The sequence below is a fragment of the Sus scrofa genome, chromosome 13 (genome assembly GCF_054392235.1).
Source record: "Sus scrofa isolate SSC_HxYL_T2T_F1_AM1 chromosome 13, Sscrofa_HxYL_maternal_Yorkshire_Landrace_v2.0, whole genome shotgun sequence".
In the NCBI taxonomy this organism is placed as follows: domain Eukaryota; kingdom Metazoa; phylum Chordata; class Mammalia; order Artiodactyla; family Suidae; genus Sus; species Sus scrofa.
In genome coordinates this window covers 161,013,828-161,028,349 of record NC_139395.1, presented here as the reverse complement: position 1 = coordinate 161,028,349, position 14,522 = coordinate 161,013,828, and the positions used below count along the sequence as shown (strand labels likewise).

The window sequence follows — 14,522 nt, the reverse complement described above, 5'->3', positions numbered from 1 at the left end:
ATATGGTGTTGCTGTGGTTGTGGTGTAGGCTGGCAGCTATAGCTCTGATTTGATCCCTAGCCTGAGAACTTCCATATGCCACAGATGCAGCCCTTAAAAAAAAAAAGAAAGAAAAGAAAGGACAACCTACGGAATGGGAGAAAACAGTTGCAAATGATTAAATCAGTGACGGGCTTAATCTCCAAAATATAAAAACACTTCATACAACTCAACAACAACAAAACAAACAATCCAATCAAAAAAATGGGCAGAAGACTTAAATAGACATTTCTTCAAAGAAGACATATGGATGGCCAGTAAGCACATGAAAAAATTACTACTAACATTAGAGAAATCCAAATCAAAATTACAATGAGGTACCATCTCACACTAGTCAGAATGGCTATCATTAATAAGCCTAAAAATAACAAATCCTGGAGAGGGTGTGGAGAGAAGGGAACCTGCCTACACTGTTGGTAGAAATGTACACTGATACAACCATTATGGAAAACAGTATGGAGGTTCCTCAGAAAACTAAAATATAGAGCCACTATATGATCCAGCAATCCCACTCCTGGGCATGTATCCAGACAAAACTATAATTTAAAAAGATACATGTACCCCTATGTTCATTGCAGCACTATTCACAATAGCCAAGATGTGGAAACAATTTAAATGTCCATCAACAGATGAATGGATACAGAGGATATGGTACACATATACAATGGAATACTATTCAGCCATAAAAAAGAACGAAATAATGTCATTTGAAACAACATGGATTCAACTGAAGATTATCATACTCAGACCTGTGGTTGCCAAAGGGGAGGGGGAGGGAGTGGGACAGATTGGGAGTTTTGGGTTAGTAAATGCAAAATATTACATTTCGAATGGATAAGCAATGAGGTCCTGCTGTATAACAAAGGAACTATATCTAGTCTCTTTAGAGAGACAATGATGGAAGATAATATAAGAAAGAGAATGTATGTGTATGTATGACTGGGTCACTTTGCTGTACAGCATAAAGTGACACAACATTGTAAATTAATTATACTTTAATAAAAAAATAAAAAGTTCTGTCCCAACAGAAGGAGCTGAGACAGATTATCAGATTGTTTTTCTGACATATTTAAACTAAGAAAGATGCCAATGTGCCACAGACTAGAAATTAAAGGACAATTATCATAGACCAAATAATAAAGATGATTGTCCTCACTTACTGCACCCTTACGATATGCCTGGCGCTTTTCATTCACTGCCTCATTTGATGATAATAATAACAACAACCACAGATAACCCTTATCAAACATTTACTATTTCCCAGGCTTTACTCTAAGTGCTTTACCTTAGATAACTCTAAGTGCTGTCTCTCAATCCTCATGACAACCTTGAGACGGGAACTACCCATTTTCATCACCACTTTTAGATGTAAGAAACAGGTTCAGAGTAGTTATATGATTGGGCTAAAGTTAACCAGAAAGATGCTATGATTATCCTCATTTTAGGATAGAGAAACTGAGATTTAAAGAGCTTAAGTTGGAAATCCCGTCATGGCTTAGCAGTTGATGAACCCGACTAGTATCCATCGGGATGCTGGTTCCACCCCTGGCCTTCCTCAGTGAGTTGGGGATCTGTGTTGCTGTGAGCTGTGGCATAGGTCAGTGGCTGTGGTTTCCATTCCACCCCTGGCCTGGGAGCCTCCATGTGCCACGGATGTGGCCTTAAGAATGAATGAATGAATGAATGAATGAATGAATGAATAGCGAGCTTAAGTAACTGAGCAGTCACTGAGCGAGTAAAGGAAGCCAAGACTCGAATAGGCCTGATTCCCAAGGCCAATGCCCTGGCTACTGGGCAAGACTGTCCTGTGGACAGTGAGTACATGGAGGAAACTGTTGGGAGAAGAGAAAACAGATGCACAACAAAGAATGAAAGAAAGGATGACGACAGAGATGATGACACGGGGACTCAAGGGGCCTCAGGTGTTGCCCCAACCCCTGGCCTAGTTATTCAGCTCTTCCTGAACCCCATGCAACTTGTATTTTTTCAGGTTTCCCTTTTCCCTAATAACTTGATTGCCTCAGACTCTGGGCTGTGAAACCAGAGGAGCTCTCATTAGAAAAGTCTATATACAAAACTCTAGCCTCAACATCCTTTTTGGGGGTGCCTCAAAATGTTTACCAAACATTGACTATGTATCTAACTGACTGGTAGCATCATAAGACAGGACCTGGATCATAAAAGACAGCTAACTGAGGGGAGGAGGTGAGTTGTCAACCAGCTAAAAGGAAACAAGAATTCGGAATGCCTTCCAACATCCTTCTTGCATCTGCCAATAAACAAAGCCCGCCCGTGCCCCCATTTCCACAAATCCTGTCTTTGTTTCTCTCCTTTTTAAGGTGACCTATGGAGTTGTCACAGGAGATTCTGTCTCTGCTTTTGTCAGAGACATAAATAAACCAGTTCAAATTGGCCTACCACTTGGAGCTTTCTACTTGCCTGGAATATTTTTCTCTTCAGCTGATATAAGGAAACCTCTCCAGTACAAGTGGGAAAATGGAGCTCATCTGATGGCATAAAAAAGTCACCACTAAAATTAAGTATCATTAAATGATCAGGCAGTCTGATGCAAGCATTACATGCAATGTAAACAATCATGAACTGAATACTACTCAGCCTAAAAAAGAATGAAATAACGCCATTTGCAGTAACATGGATGGAACTAGAGACTCTCATACTGAGTGAATTAAGTCAGAAAGAGAAAGACAAATACCATATGATGTCACATATCTGGAATCTAAAATATGGCACAAATGAACCTTTCCTCAGAAAAGAAAATCATGGACTTGCAGAATAGACCTGTGGTTGCCAAGGGGGAGGGGGAGGGAGTGGGGTGGATGGGGAGCTTGGGGTTAATAGACGCAAACTATTGCCTTTGGAATGGCTTAGCAATGAGATCCTGCTGTGTACCACTGGCCACTGGGAACTGTCTAGTTACTTATGATGGAGCATGATAATGTGTGAAAATAGAATGTGTACATGTATGTGTAACTGGGTCACCATGCTATACAGTAAAAAAAAAAAAAATTGTATTGGGGAAATAACAACTAAAAAAAAACAATTATGAACTGAATGTTTCAGCCTTTTGAGTTAATTCTCAGTTAAGTCTTGGCATAGGCATATCTGTATCTCTTTTTAAGTTACACTGAGCAGGACTCTCCCTTACATCCTCTTATGGGATTCCCCTAGCTCGAAGAGTCGTTGGAATAAAGGAGACCCAGTATTATTTGTATCATGAGTTAAGCAAACATGAAGTACAAAAAGAGTATAAAATCAAAATTACGTATGCCTACAAGATTAGAACTGCTCAAAGAAGGGAGAAAGGAGATGACCTAGGATTTGAATTTATTTGCAACACTATTCTCACAGGCCCACAGGATGCAAGGTCTTAATAATATTTGGGGGCAAAAAAGCCTTCTGTATCTTTATATAAAGTTGCACTGTGACACAGATGCCTGACAGTGAAAAAAAAACAACAAAAAGTAAGAATCCTAAAATCTTTACCTTGTTCATTGTTTCCTCCGTTAAGCAGGAGTTCATCATTTTGCCTTTTCAATTCTGTTATATATTTTAAGGCTTGGTCCAGGATCATATTCTTGCTCTGTCAAAGAAAATAAACCATTTAAAAGTTTCACTGAAGGGTAAGAACATGTGTGCTATGTATCTTTTCCAAATTTAAACCAGTGCCATATTCAAAAGCTTCTACTGTTCATATTTCATTTACGAAGTATTTATTGAGGCTCTATACTCGGTACTGGGGATGTCATAAATAAAAGGGACAAAGTTCCTGACCTTGAGTAATATTATCTATTTATGAGAAATTATTCTATTATATATATATAAATTATTCTATTTTATATATATGTATAACACACACACACATATACATATATATTTATTTATTTATACAGACAATCAGATGGTGGTAAGTGTTATACAAAGAAAAATAAAGTAGGGTAAAGAGGGGTCCAGAGAGATAGCAGAGGTTAGTCTGTGCTATGGACCGAATGTTTGTGTCCCCCTTCAATTCATGCTGAAATCCTAATCCCTGATGTTACAATATTTGAACGTGGGGCCTTTCGGAGATAATTAGGTCATGAGGGTAGATCCCTCATGAATGAGATCCCTGCCTTTAAAAGAAAAGGCATAAGAGAGGTGATCACTCCCTCTGTCATGTGAGGACACAACCAGGAAGAAAGCCCACATCAAGAACCAAATCAATTGGCACCTTGATCTTGGACTCCCCAGCCTCCAGAACTGTGAGAAATACAATTCTGTTGTTGAGGTCAGTAGATCTATGATAATTATCTTATAGCAACCCAAACTAAGACACTCTGCCATCATCTATTTTGTATAGGGAGGTTGGGAAAGGCCTCTCTGTAAGGTGATATTTAAGCAAAAATCTGAAGGGAGTACAAGAAAATATGCCCTTATGGATATCTCGAGGAAGGGGGTTCAGGTAGCAGGATCAGCTAGGACAAAGGCTCTCAGGCAGGGCTGAATTTGGTGTGTTGCAAGAACAGTAAGGAGGCGAGAGTAAAGAATATGGGGAAAGGTTGTGGCTGTGGTGTTGGCTGGCAGCTGTAGCTCCAATGCAACTTCTAGCCTGGGAACCTCCATGTGCCCCAAGTGTGGCCCTAAAAAAAAAAAAAGAAAGAAAAAAAAAGATCTACAGGAGTTCCTGTTTTTGTGCAGTGGAAATGAATCCGACTAGTAACCATGAGGTTTCGGATTTGATCCCTGGACTTGCTCAGTGGGTTAAGGATCCAGCATTGCCATGAGCTATGGTTGTAGGTTGCAGACATGACTCGGATCCTGTGTTGCTGTGGCTGTGGGGTAGGCCGGCAGCTGCAGCTCCGACTGGACCCCTAGCCTGGGAAACTCTATATGCTGTGGGTGGGACTCTAAAAAAAACAAAAAAAAGAAAGAAAAGAATATGGGGAAAGAGTTGTGGGAGAGAGGCGAGAGAGGGCCTTCAAGACCAAGTAAAGATTTTAGATTTTAATTTTATTGTTTACTCTGTCAACCACAACTACAAACTATTCTAAATAGTAGGTTGAGATTAACAGTGTCACTTGATTGAGTTTTGGTGTCATGCTCCCAGTATATTCCATTCCTAAAATTTTTCCAAAAAAATTGTATTTTACATTGAAGTTCCTGTATTTTTTTTTTTTTTTTTTTGTCTTTTTGCTATTTCTTTGGGCCACTCCCGCGGCATATGGAGGTTCCCAGGCTAGGGGTCGAATCGGAGCTGTAGCCACCGGCCTACGCCAGAGCCACAGCAACGCGGGATCCGAGCGGCGTCTGCAACCTACACCACAGCTCACGGCAACGCCGGATCGTTAACCCACTGAGCAAGGGCAGGGACGGAACCCGCAACCTCATGGTTCCTATTCGGATTCGTTAACCACTGCGCCACGACGGGAACTCCAAGTTCCTGTATTTTTAAAATTTTTAAAACAGAAAACATAATATATGCATATGTAAAAATATAAATTATACAAAGGGATAATGGAAAGTACATTCCTTTTGACTTTAGCTCTAGAGACCCCTTTCCAGAGTCAACCACCATAAAGTTACCAGTGTTTCCTTCTAGAAATACACTATGCCAATACATGCATATGTATATATATTTTTAAATCTTTTTTTAAAAATCCAGATAGGATACTATAAATAGTAAGTTACATTATTTTGTTTTAATTTTTAAAAATATATCTTGGATGGTATGAATTCTTCAAAACCTTGATCATGGTATATACTTCCATCTGTGTCATCTTTGACATTTTTTTTACTTTATTTTTTTTATTACTCAAATGAATTTATCATATCTGTAGTTGTATAATGATCATAACAATCTGATTTCACAGGATTTCCATCCCATAACCTAAGCACATCCCCCCACCCCCCAAACTGTCTCCTCCAGAGACCATAAGTTTTTCAATGTCTGTGAGACAGCATCTGTTCTGCAAAGAAGTTCGGTCTGTCCTTTTTTCAGATTCTGTATGTCAGTGAAAGCATTTGATGTTGGTGTCTCATTGTATGGCTGACTTCACTTAGCATGATAGTTCCTAGGTCCATCCATGTTGCTAAGAATGCCGGGATTTTGTTCTTTTTAAGTTAATCAACTGACAAGGGGTTGATCTCCAAAATTTACAAACAACTTCTACAGCTCCATACCAAAAAAACAAACAACCCCATCAAAAAATGGGCAGAAGATCTAAACAGACAGTTCTCCAAAGAAGACATAGGGATGACTGAGAAACACATGAAAAGATGTTCAACATCACTCATTATTAGAGAAATGCAAATCAAAACCACTCTGAGGTACCACCTTACACCAGCCAGAATGGCCAGCATCAAAAAGTCTACAAACAATAAGTGCTGGAGAAGGTATGGAGAAAAAGGAACCCTAGTACACTGTTGGTGGGATTGTAAATTGGTGGAAAGCAGTATGGAGATTCCTCAGAAAACTAAAAATAGAACTACCATTTGATCCAGCCATCCCACTCCTGGGCATCTATCCATAGAAAACCATGACTCGCAAAGACACATGTACTCCGATGTTCACTGCAGCACTATTTTCAATAGCCAAGACATGGAAACAACCTAAATGTCCATCAACAGAGGAGTGGATCAAGAAGATGTGCTACATCTCTGACTTCTTTCATCAGTGTCTTATAGTTTTCTAGGTAAGGAGTACCTTTTACCTCCTTAGTTAAATTTATTCAAGGTATTTTATTATTTTTAATGCACCTATAAATGGGGTGGTTGTCTTAATTTCTTTTTCAGATAGTTTGTTGTCAGTATATAGAAATGTAACATATTTCTGTATATTAATTTTGTATCCTGAACCCTTACTAAATTCATTAATAAGTTCTAGTAGTTTTCTGGTGGTATCATTAGGATTTTCTATGAAGAGTATCATGTCACCTGCAATCAGTGACAGTTTTACGTCTTCCTTTCCAATTTGGACTCCTTATATTTGTTATTCCTATCTGATTTCTGTGGCTAAAACTTCTAATACTATGTTGCATAAAAGTGGTGAGAGTTGGCCTTCTCTTGTTAGAAGAGATGCTTTCAGTTTTTTGCTATTGAGTATGATGTTAACTATAGGCTTCTCATATATAATATAGGCCTTTATTATTTTGAGGTATGTTTTCTCTATACCCACTTTGTTGAGAGGTTTTTTTTTTTAATCATAAATAGATGGTGAATTCTGTCAAAAGCTTTTTCTGCATCAATTGAAATGATCATATGATTTTTATTCTTCAAATTATTAATATGGCGTAATACATTGGTTGCTTGGTAGATACTGAACCATCATTGCTTCCCAGGGATAAATTCCTCTTGATCACTATTTATAATCCTTTTAGTGTACCACTGTTGAATTTGATTTGCTAACACTTTGTAGAGGATTTCTGCATGTGTTCATCAGTGATACTGGCCTGTAATTTTTGTGTTATGGAGTGGAAGAATCAATGTTGTTAAAATGAACATTCTACCCAAGGCAATCTATAGATTCAGTGCAATCCCTATCAAAAAATGGCATTTTTCACAGAACTACAACAAACTATTCAAATATTTGTATGAAAACACAAAAGACCCCAAATAGCCAAAGCAATCTTGAGAAAGAAAAATGAAACTGGAGGAATCATGCTCCCCAACTTCAGACTTTACTACAAAGCTACAGTCATCAAAACAGTATGGTTCTGGCATTAAAGCAATGAAACAGAGAGCCCAGAAATAAACCCATGCATTTATGGTCAATCTATGACAAAGGAGGCAAGAACATACAATGAGGAAAAGATAATCTCTTCCATAAGTGGTGCTGGGAAAACTGGACAGCTATACATAAAAGAAAGAAATTAGAACATTTTCTCACACTGTATATAAAAAATAAAGTCAAAATGGATTAAAGAACTAAATATAAGACTGGGAACCATAGAACTCCTAGAAGAAAACATAAGCAGAAGTTCCCTGATGGTCTGGTGGTTAAGATTCACAGCTTTCATCCCTCTGACCTGGGTTCAATCCTTGGTCTGGGAACTGAGCTCCTATATCAAGCTGCTCCATACTATAGCCAAAAAACAAAAAGCAAACAAACATAGGCATAGTACTCTTTGACATAAACTGTACCAATATTTCTTTTTGATCTATCTCTTCAATCAAGGGAAATGATAACAAAAATAAACAAAAGGGTCCACATCAAACTAAAAATAAGATAGTATGCTTTTTTAAACCAGAAGTTGAGACAAAGACAGGAGTTCCTCATGGCCTAATGGTTAAAGGATCCAGCATTGTCACTGCTGTGACACAGGTTTGATCCCTGGCCCAGGAACTTCCTCATGCTGCAGGTATGGCCAAAAACAAAAAATAAAAGAATAAAAGTTGAGACAAAGGCAGAACCTGATCAGGCCTACCTACTGCTTCTCTACTACAGAAGAAAGTGGGGACCTATAGCAATAGTGAAGAAAATCTAAATCTACTCAGCTTCTGGGAGCCAAATACTGACATCCATTGTACATTCTAGGACACCAAGAAATAAAAAATTGTTACCTTTCAGAGAACTTATAAGAATAAAAGCTAAGAGGAGGAATATTTTACTGGACAAACACCAATACTTATTGAGCAGCTACTATATACTGAAATATAGAGGAATAAAAACAACTAGAAGACAGTGAAAATGTATATATATACATACACACAGATATATTTAGTGAAAATGACAAAGTAGATTACAAAATAGGTTATAAAATATACACACACACATATACACATACATATATATACACACACACACACATATATATATGCATACACACAGATATATTCTTAAAGTAATGTCTGGGGAGACATGTTAAGAGTGTTAATGGTTAATAGTTAACAGACATTTTAATAGTAGCTATAACTGGGCAGTGGGATGTCAGCTTACTTTTTAAACTTTTTTATGCCTTCCATATTAATTCAATTTTGTTTAGTTTTGTTTTATTTTTAGTGAGCATGCTTTATCTTTATTATCAGAAGAAACAAAAAGCTATTTCATTAGGGAAAACTGTTAGCTTTAATAAGCTGAGATATAAGTACTATGGAGGTTGACAGGATATGGAGAATAAAATAAGGAAAAGATCCTTAGAAGAAACTAGGTAAGAATTTAAAGTTAGTAAAAAACATGACTGGCAGAAAGTAAAAGAAATGCCTGGTAAATCAGTGGCAAAATACATAAATGCAATCACAGGACTTCGAGATCTTAATGATCTAGAAATTATATGGTCCATTTATTTGCGTGGATAGAAATCTGTACTAGAATACTATTGAAGGTGTGGGAGGAATTAAAATAGGTACATAGAAAATTGAGCAAAGGAAAAACAATGTGGTAATTATTAACTTCAAAAAAGCTACTAATGGCAGGAAACAAAAATAATCATTCTGAGCACAGAAAACACTTTAGGGAGTTATCTGTTAACAAATAATGAAGGAAAGTATGAGTGGATTTCTTACCTGTTTCAGCGCAGGGGAGCATGGGATCAGCTCTCCTATTCTGTTTATCCCAGCATTGATTTTCTTCTTTCTATGCCTCTCCACTAGATAGAGGGAAAAATCCATTTATCAGACCTTGCAGCACTACTGCCAAAGTGCCTCATTCTCCCTGGGTAAAGAAATTTTAGGTAAAGAAATCCCTAAGAAAGTCTTATCAAACAGTATCTACTGAATACAAATAACTATACTAAGATTTCTAAGATATTCTAAGACTAGTGTTATGGAAATAGATATGTCATAACTTTTATTAGGATTTTAAACAATGGGAAGTATAATAATTAAATTCAAATTATAAACACAAATTGCCAATATTATATTACTGTTAGGCCATTATTATATTACATTTCAGATAATTACTAGAAATTTTAATGATAACTACATTTCAAGAAACTATTGACAAGCTATGTCATTAGAAAGCTGCTTCTTAATAGCAAATGGGCAAATTAGACCTTTGTAGATAGATGCAAGAACCTTAAAACACCTTTTAGGCTGACTAGAAGGCATTTTTGGAATAGAAAGAGCTATTAGTTGGGACTTAAAATAGATGAGAAAAGGCACTGGTTTAGTTTTTCCTATGGGCTCTGTGCTATTCATGTCGGCCACAGATAGGTTTTTCCCATCTAAGGAGCTGGACAAATGACGGCCTCTCAAATGAACTGAGAAATGTTCTAGGCTTGCATCTACAACTTTAAAAATTGTAAGAAATGAGCAAGAAAATGGAAGTGATGCTCTGAATAGTCCCTATAAAACACTGTTAATAGAAAAATTATTCTTAGCTATTTTCTGTTAGTTTTACCAGAGGATTTTAGGGCTTCTAAGAAGATGATCTTTCAGATTGTAGTATGTGTTTTGCAAAATATATACTTTTTGCTTCACAATCTGGCAATAAGGACATCCTTTTCAATGACATCGACTACTCTCTCTCAATAAGTTACTATCAGAATATATTTATGGTCCCATGTGACATTTGAGTCGAATAAAAAGATTTAGTTCATTTGGTAAAAAAAAAAAAAAAAAAAAACAGATTTATTAATATGGCCAAAAAAACTGCCACAAAGCAATAAAGTACAGCTCACCTTTTTTCTGAATTATCTAACAGTAGTACTTACTGTTATCTAAGAACAGATTTTTTTTATAATTTTTTTATTTTCCCACTGTACAGCAAGGGGGTCAGGTTATCCTTACATGTATACATTACAATTATATTTTTCCCCCACCCTTTGTTCTGTTGCAACATGAGTATCTAGACATAGTTCTCAATGCTATTCAGCAGGATCTCCTTATAAATCTATTCTAGGTTGTGTCTGATAAGCTCAAGCTCCCGATCCCTCCCACTTCCTCCCCCTCCCATCAGGCAGCCACAAGTCTTTTCTCCAAGTCCGTGATTTTCTTTTCTGAGGAGATGTTCATTTGTGCTGGATATTAGATTCCAGTTATAAGTGATATCATATGGTATTTGTCTTTGTCTTTCTGGCTCATTTCACTCAGTACGAGAGTCTCTAGTTCCATCCATGTTGCTGCAAATGGCATTATGTCATTCTTTTTTATGGCTGAGTAGTATTCCATTGTGTATATATTCCACCTCTTCCGAATCCAATCATCTGTCGATGGACATTTGGGTTGTTTCCATGTCCTGGCTATTGTGAATAGTGCTGCAAAGAACATGCGGGTGCATGTGTCTCTTTTAAGTAGAGCTTTGTCCGGATAGATGCCCAAGAGTGGGATTGCGGGGTCATATGGAAGTTCTATGTATAGATTTCTAAGGTATCTCCAGACTGTTCTCCATAGTGGCTGTACCAGTTTACATTCCCACCAACAGTGCAGGAGGGTTCCCTTTTCTCCACAGCCCCTCCAGCACTTGTTATTTGTGGATTTATTAATGATGGCCATTCTGACTGGTGTGAGGTGGTATCTCATGGTAGTTTTGATTTGCATTTCTCTTATAATCAGTGATGTTGAGCATTTTTTCATGTGTTTGTTGGCCATCTGTATATCTTCTTTGGAGAAATGTCTCTTCAGGTCTTTTGCCCATTTTTCCATTGATTGATTGGTTTTTTTGCTGTTGGGTTGTATAAGTTGTTTATATATTCTAGAGATTAAGCCCTTGTCGGTTGCATCATTTGAAACTGTTTTCTCCCATTCTGTAAGTTGTCTTTTTGTTTTCTTTTGGGTTTCCTTTGCTGTGCAAAAGCTTTTCAGTTTGATGAGGTCCCATGGGTTTATTTTTGCTCTAATTTCTATTGCTTTGGGAGACTGACCTGAGAAAATATTCATGATGTTGATGTCAGAGAGTGTTTTGCCCATGTTTTCTTCTAGGAGTTTGATGGTGTCCTGTCGTATATTTAAGTCTTTCAGCCATTTGGAGTTGATTTTTGTGCATGGTGTGAGAGTATGTTCTAGTTTCATTGCTTTGCATGCAGCTGTCCAGGTTTCCCAGCAATGCTTGCTGAATAGACTTTCTTTTTCCCATTTTATGTTCTTGCCTCCCTTGTCAAAGATTAACTGACCATAGGTGTCAGGGTTTATTTCCGGATTCTCTATTCTAGAACAGATTTTTTTTTAACGCATATAGATAAAAACAACAACATTAAGACTCTATCCATAGTGGAGTTCCAGCTGTGGTGCAGCAGGTTAAGGATCCAGCCTTGTCTTTGCAGCTGCTGAGGTTGCTGCTGAGCCGTAGGTTTAATCCCTGCCAGGGAACTTCCATATGCCACTGGTGTAGCCAAAAAAAAAAAAAAAAAAAAAAAAAAGACTATCCATAGTGATAATGGGGAATTCAAAGGCGTAAACTCCCATTTTGGGGATGGCAATTTCCAACCAATGTCCCCACATCTTTCCACAGATAGTTTTTTCCCAGGGTCCTACTGGGAAAGATACTATTCATAGACTACTAGAAATTAACTCTAAAATGTGCATTGTTTCAGATCTTACTATAGCACTGATGGAAAATAAAATGTTAAAAAATGTACCCAGAGTTCCCTTCCTGGCTAAGTGGTTAACAAATCCGACTAGGAACCATGAGGTTGCAGGTTCAATCCCTGGCCTTGTTCAGTGGGTTAAGGATCCGGCATTGCTGTGAGCTGTGGTATAGGTCGCAGATGCGGCTGAGATCTGGCGTTGCTGTGGCTCTGGTGTAGGCCAGCAACAACAACTCAGATTACACCCCCTAGCCTGGGAACCTCCGTATGCTGTGGGTGCAGCCCTAGAAAAGGCAAAAAGACAAAGAAAAAAAAAAAAAAAGTACCCAGTTGTAAATGTATGCACAATTATGTCTATAAATGTTTACCAGGCTTTGGCCTATAATCTTGATGTTTGAGATAAAATCCAATTTTTTTCTACATTTCTTCATCTCTTCCTATAAGTAAGGATTCCACAGCTTAATTTAAGACTGTTCACATTCAAGTATCCTTACAACCTATCGCCTGCTGCCCCTTTCTTCCCTGCTCCTGGAGACAGCTAAGCCCTCTCTAGAAGTCCTGAAGTGACAAGTACTCTTCAATCAATTCGGGAAGAGCCTATGTGGAATTCCTCAGTGTGTGAAACACTTAAAACACTAGTTTCAGGGGTATGTTGATCCTTAAATTAGCTAAATAGACTATGAATCAGATGCTAATAAGCAAGCCATCTTCATGAGACTTAGGGAGTATTTTGTCAATAAAAGACACTAAAGTACAGATTATTATGCATAAAATAAATAAGCTACAAGGATATACTGTAAAACACAGGGAATACAGCCAATATTTTATAATAACTATAAATGGATTATAACCCTTAAACATTGTAAATCACTATGTTCACACGTTTAAAAATGAAGTCACTATACACTGGCAATTTATAGACTATTATACATCAACTATACTTCAATTTCAAACATTTTTAAAAAGTCCCCAAGCAATAAAAGAACACCTTCCTAAAATATAAGGAATAATAATTCTGTGTTTGAACATAAAAACACAATCAACTGCGGTATTATTTCATTTTGAATGCCAAAATGCTAACAAATAAAATTTAAATTGTTGTTTTTACCTGCATTGTGTGTCTCCCGGTCCTTCTTTCTGAAACAAAAATATAGATACAAGGAACATGAAAATAATAGGAAAACATTTTACTACATTATATTTTGAGAACCATAAAAATTAATTTATGGGAGTTCCCGTCGTGGCGCAGTGGTTAACAAATCCGACTAGGAACCATGAGGTTGCGGGTTCGGTCCCTGCCCTTGCTTAGTGGGTTAACGATCCGGCGTTGCCGTGAGCTGTGGTGTAGGTTGCAGACGCGGCTCGGATCCCGCGTTGCTGTGTCTCTGGCGTAGGCCGGTGGCTACAGCTCCGTTTCAACCCCTAGCCTGGGAACCTCCATATGCCGCGGGAGCGGTCCAAGAAATAGCAACAACAACAACAGCAAAAAGACAAAAGACAAAAAAGACCAAAAAAAAAAAAAAAAAATTAATTTATGAATTTGTATTTGTTGCATCAATAAGAAAACATTTGAAGGGAAGTTTTCTTAATGGTATATTATGGTATGAAAACCTAGCTGTAGATACATCAATATAAGTTTTGGGATGTTTTGTTTTTTTTGTTTGTTTGTTTTTGTGTGTTTTTTTTTTGTTTGTTTTTTTGTTTTTTTTTTTTTTGCTTTTTAGGGCCGCACCTATGGCATATGGACGTTCCCAAGCGAAGAGTAGAATCAGAACTGCAGCTGCCGGCCACAGCCACAGCCACAGCAACACCAGATCCGAACCGAGTCTGCAACCTACACCACAGCTCACAGCAATGCCAGATCCTTAACCCACTGAGCGAGGCCAGGGATCAAACCCGCATCCTCATGGATACTAGTCGGATTCTTACCACTGAGCCACAATGGGAACTTCCTCAATATAAGTTTAGAATTCACAATTTCTGAAAGCAATTACAATTCTCTACTTTCCATATCCAGAAGTCATT

At 37.6% G+C, this 14,522-nt stretch overlaps 1 protein-coding gene across 10 annotated transcripts in view; it reads right to left on the bottom strand.

The window, feature by feature from the left end:
• The window catches only part of USF3 (upstream transcription factor family member 3), a 56,881-nt gene that overhangs the window by 13,964 nt on the left and 28,395 nt on the right, over positions 1 to 14,522 (bottom strand). For 4 of the 10 annotated variants that reach the window (XM_084986784.1, XM_005670202.4, XM_084986785.1 and 1 more), the window contains 3 exon segments: positions 13,606 to 13,634; positions 9,538 to 9,620; positions 3,544 to 3,640 (listed from right to left, as the gene is read on the bottom strand). In XM_084986784.1, coding sequence (XP_084842910.1) covers positions 3,544 to 3,640; positions 9,538 to 9,620; positions 13,606 to 13,634 — 209 coding nt within the window. 10 annotated transcript variants of the gene reach the window in all.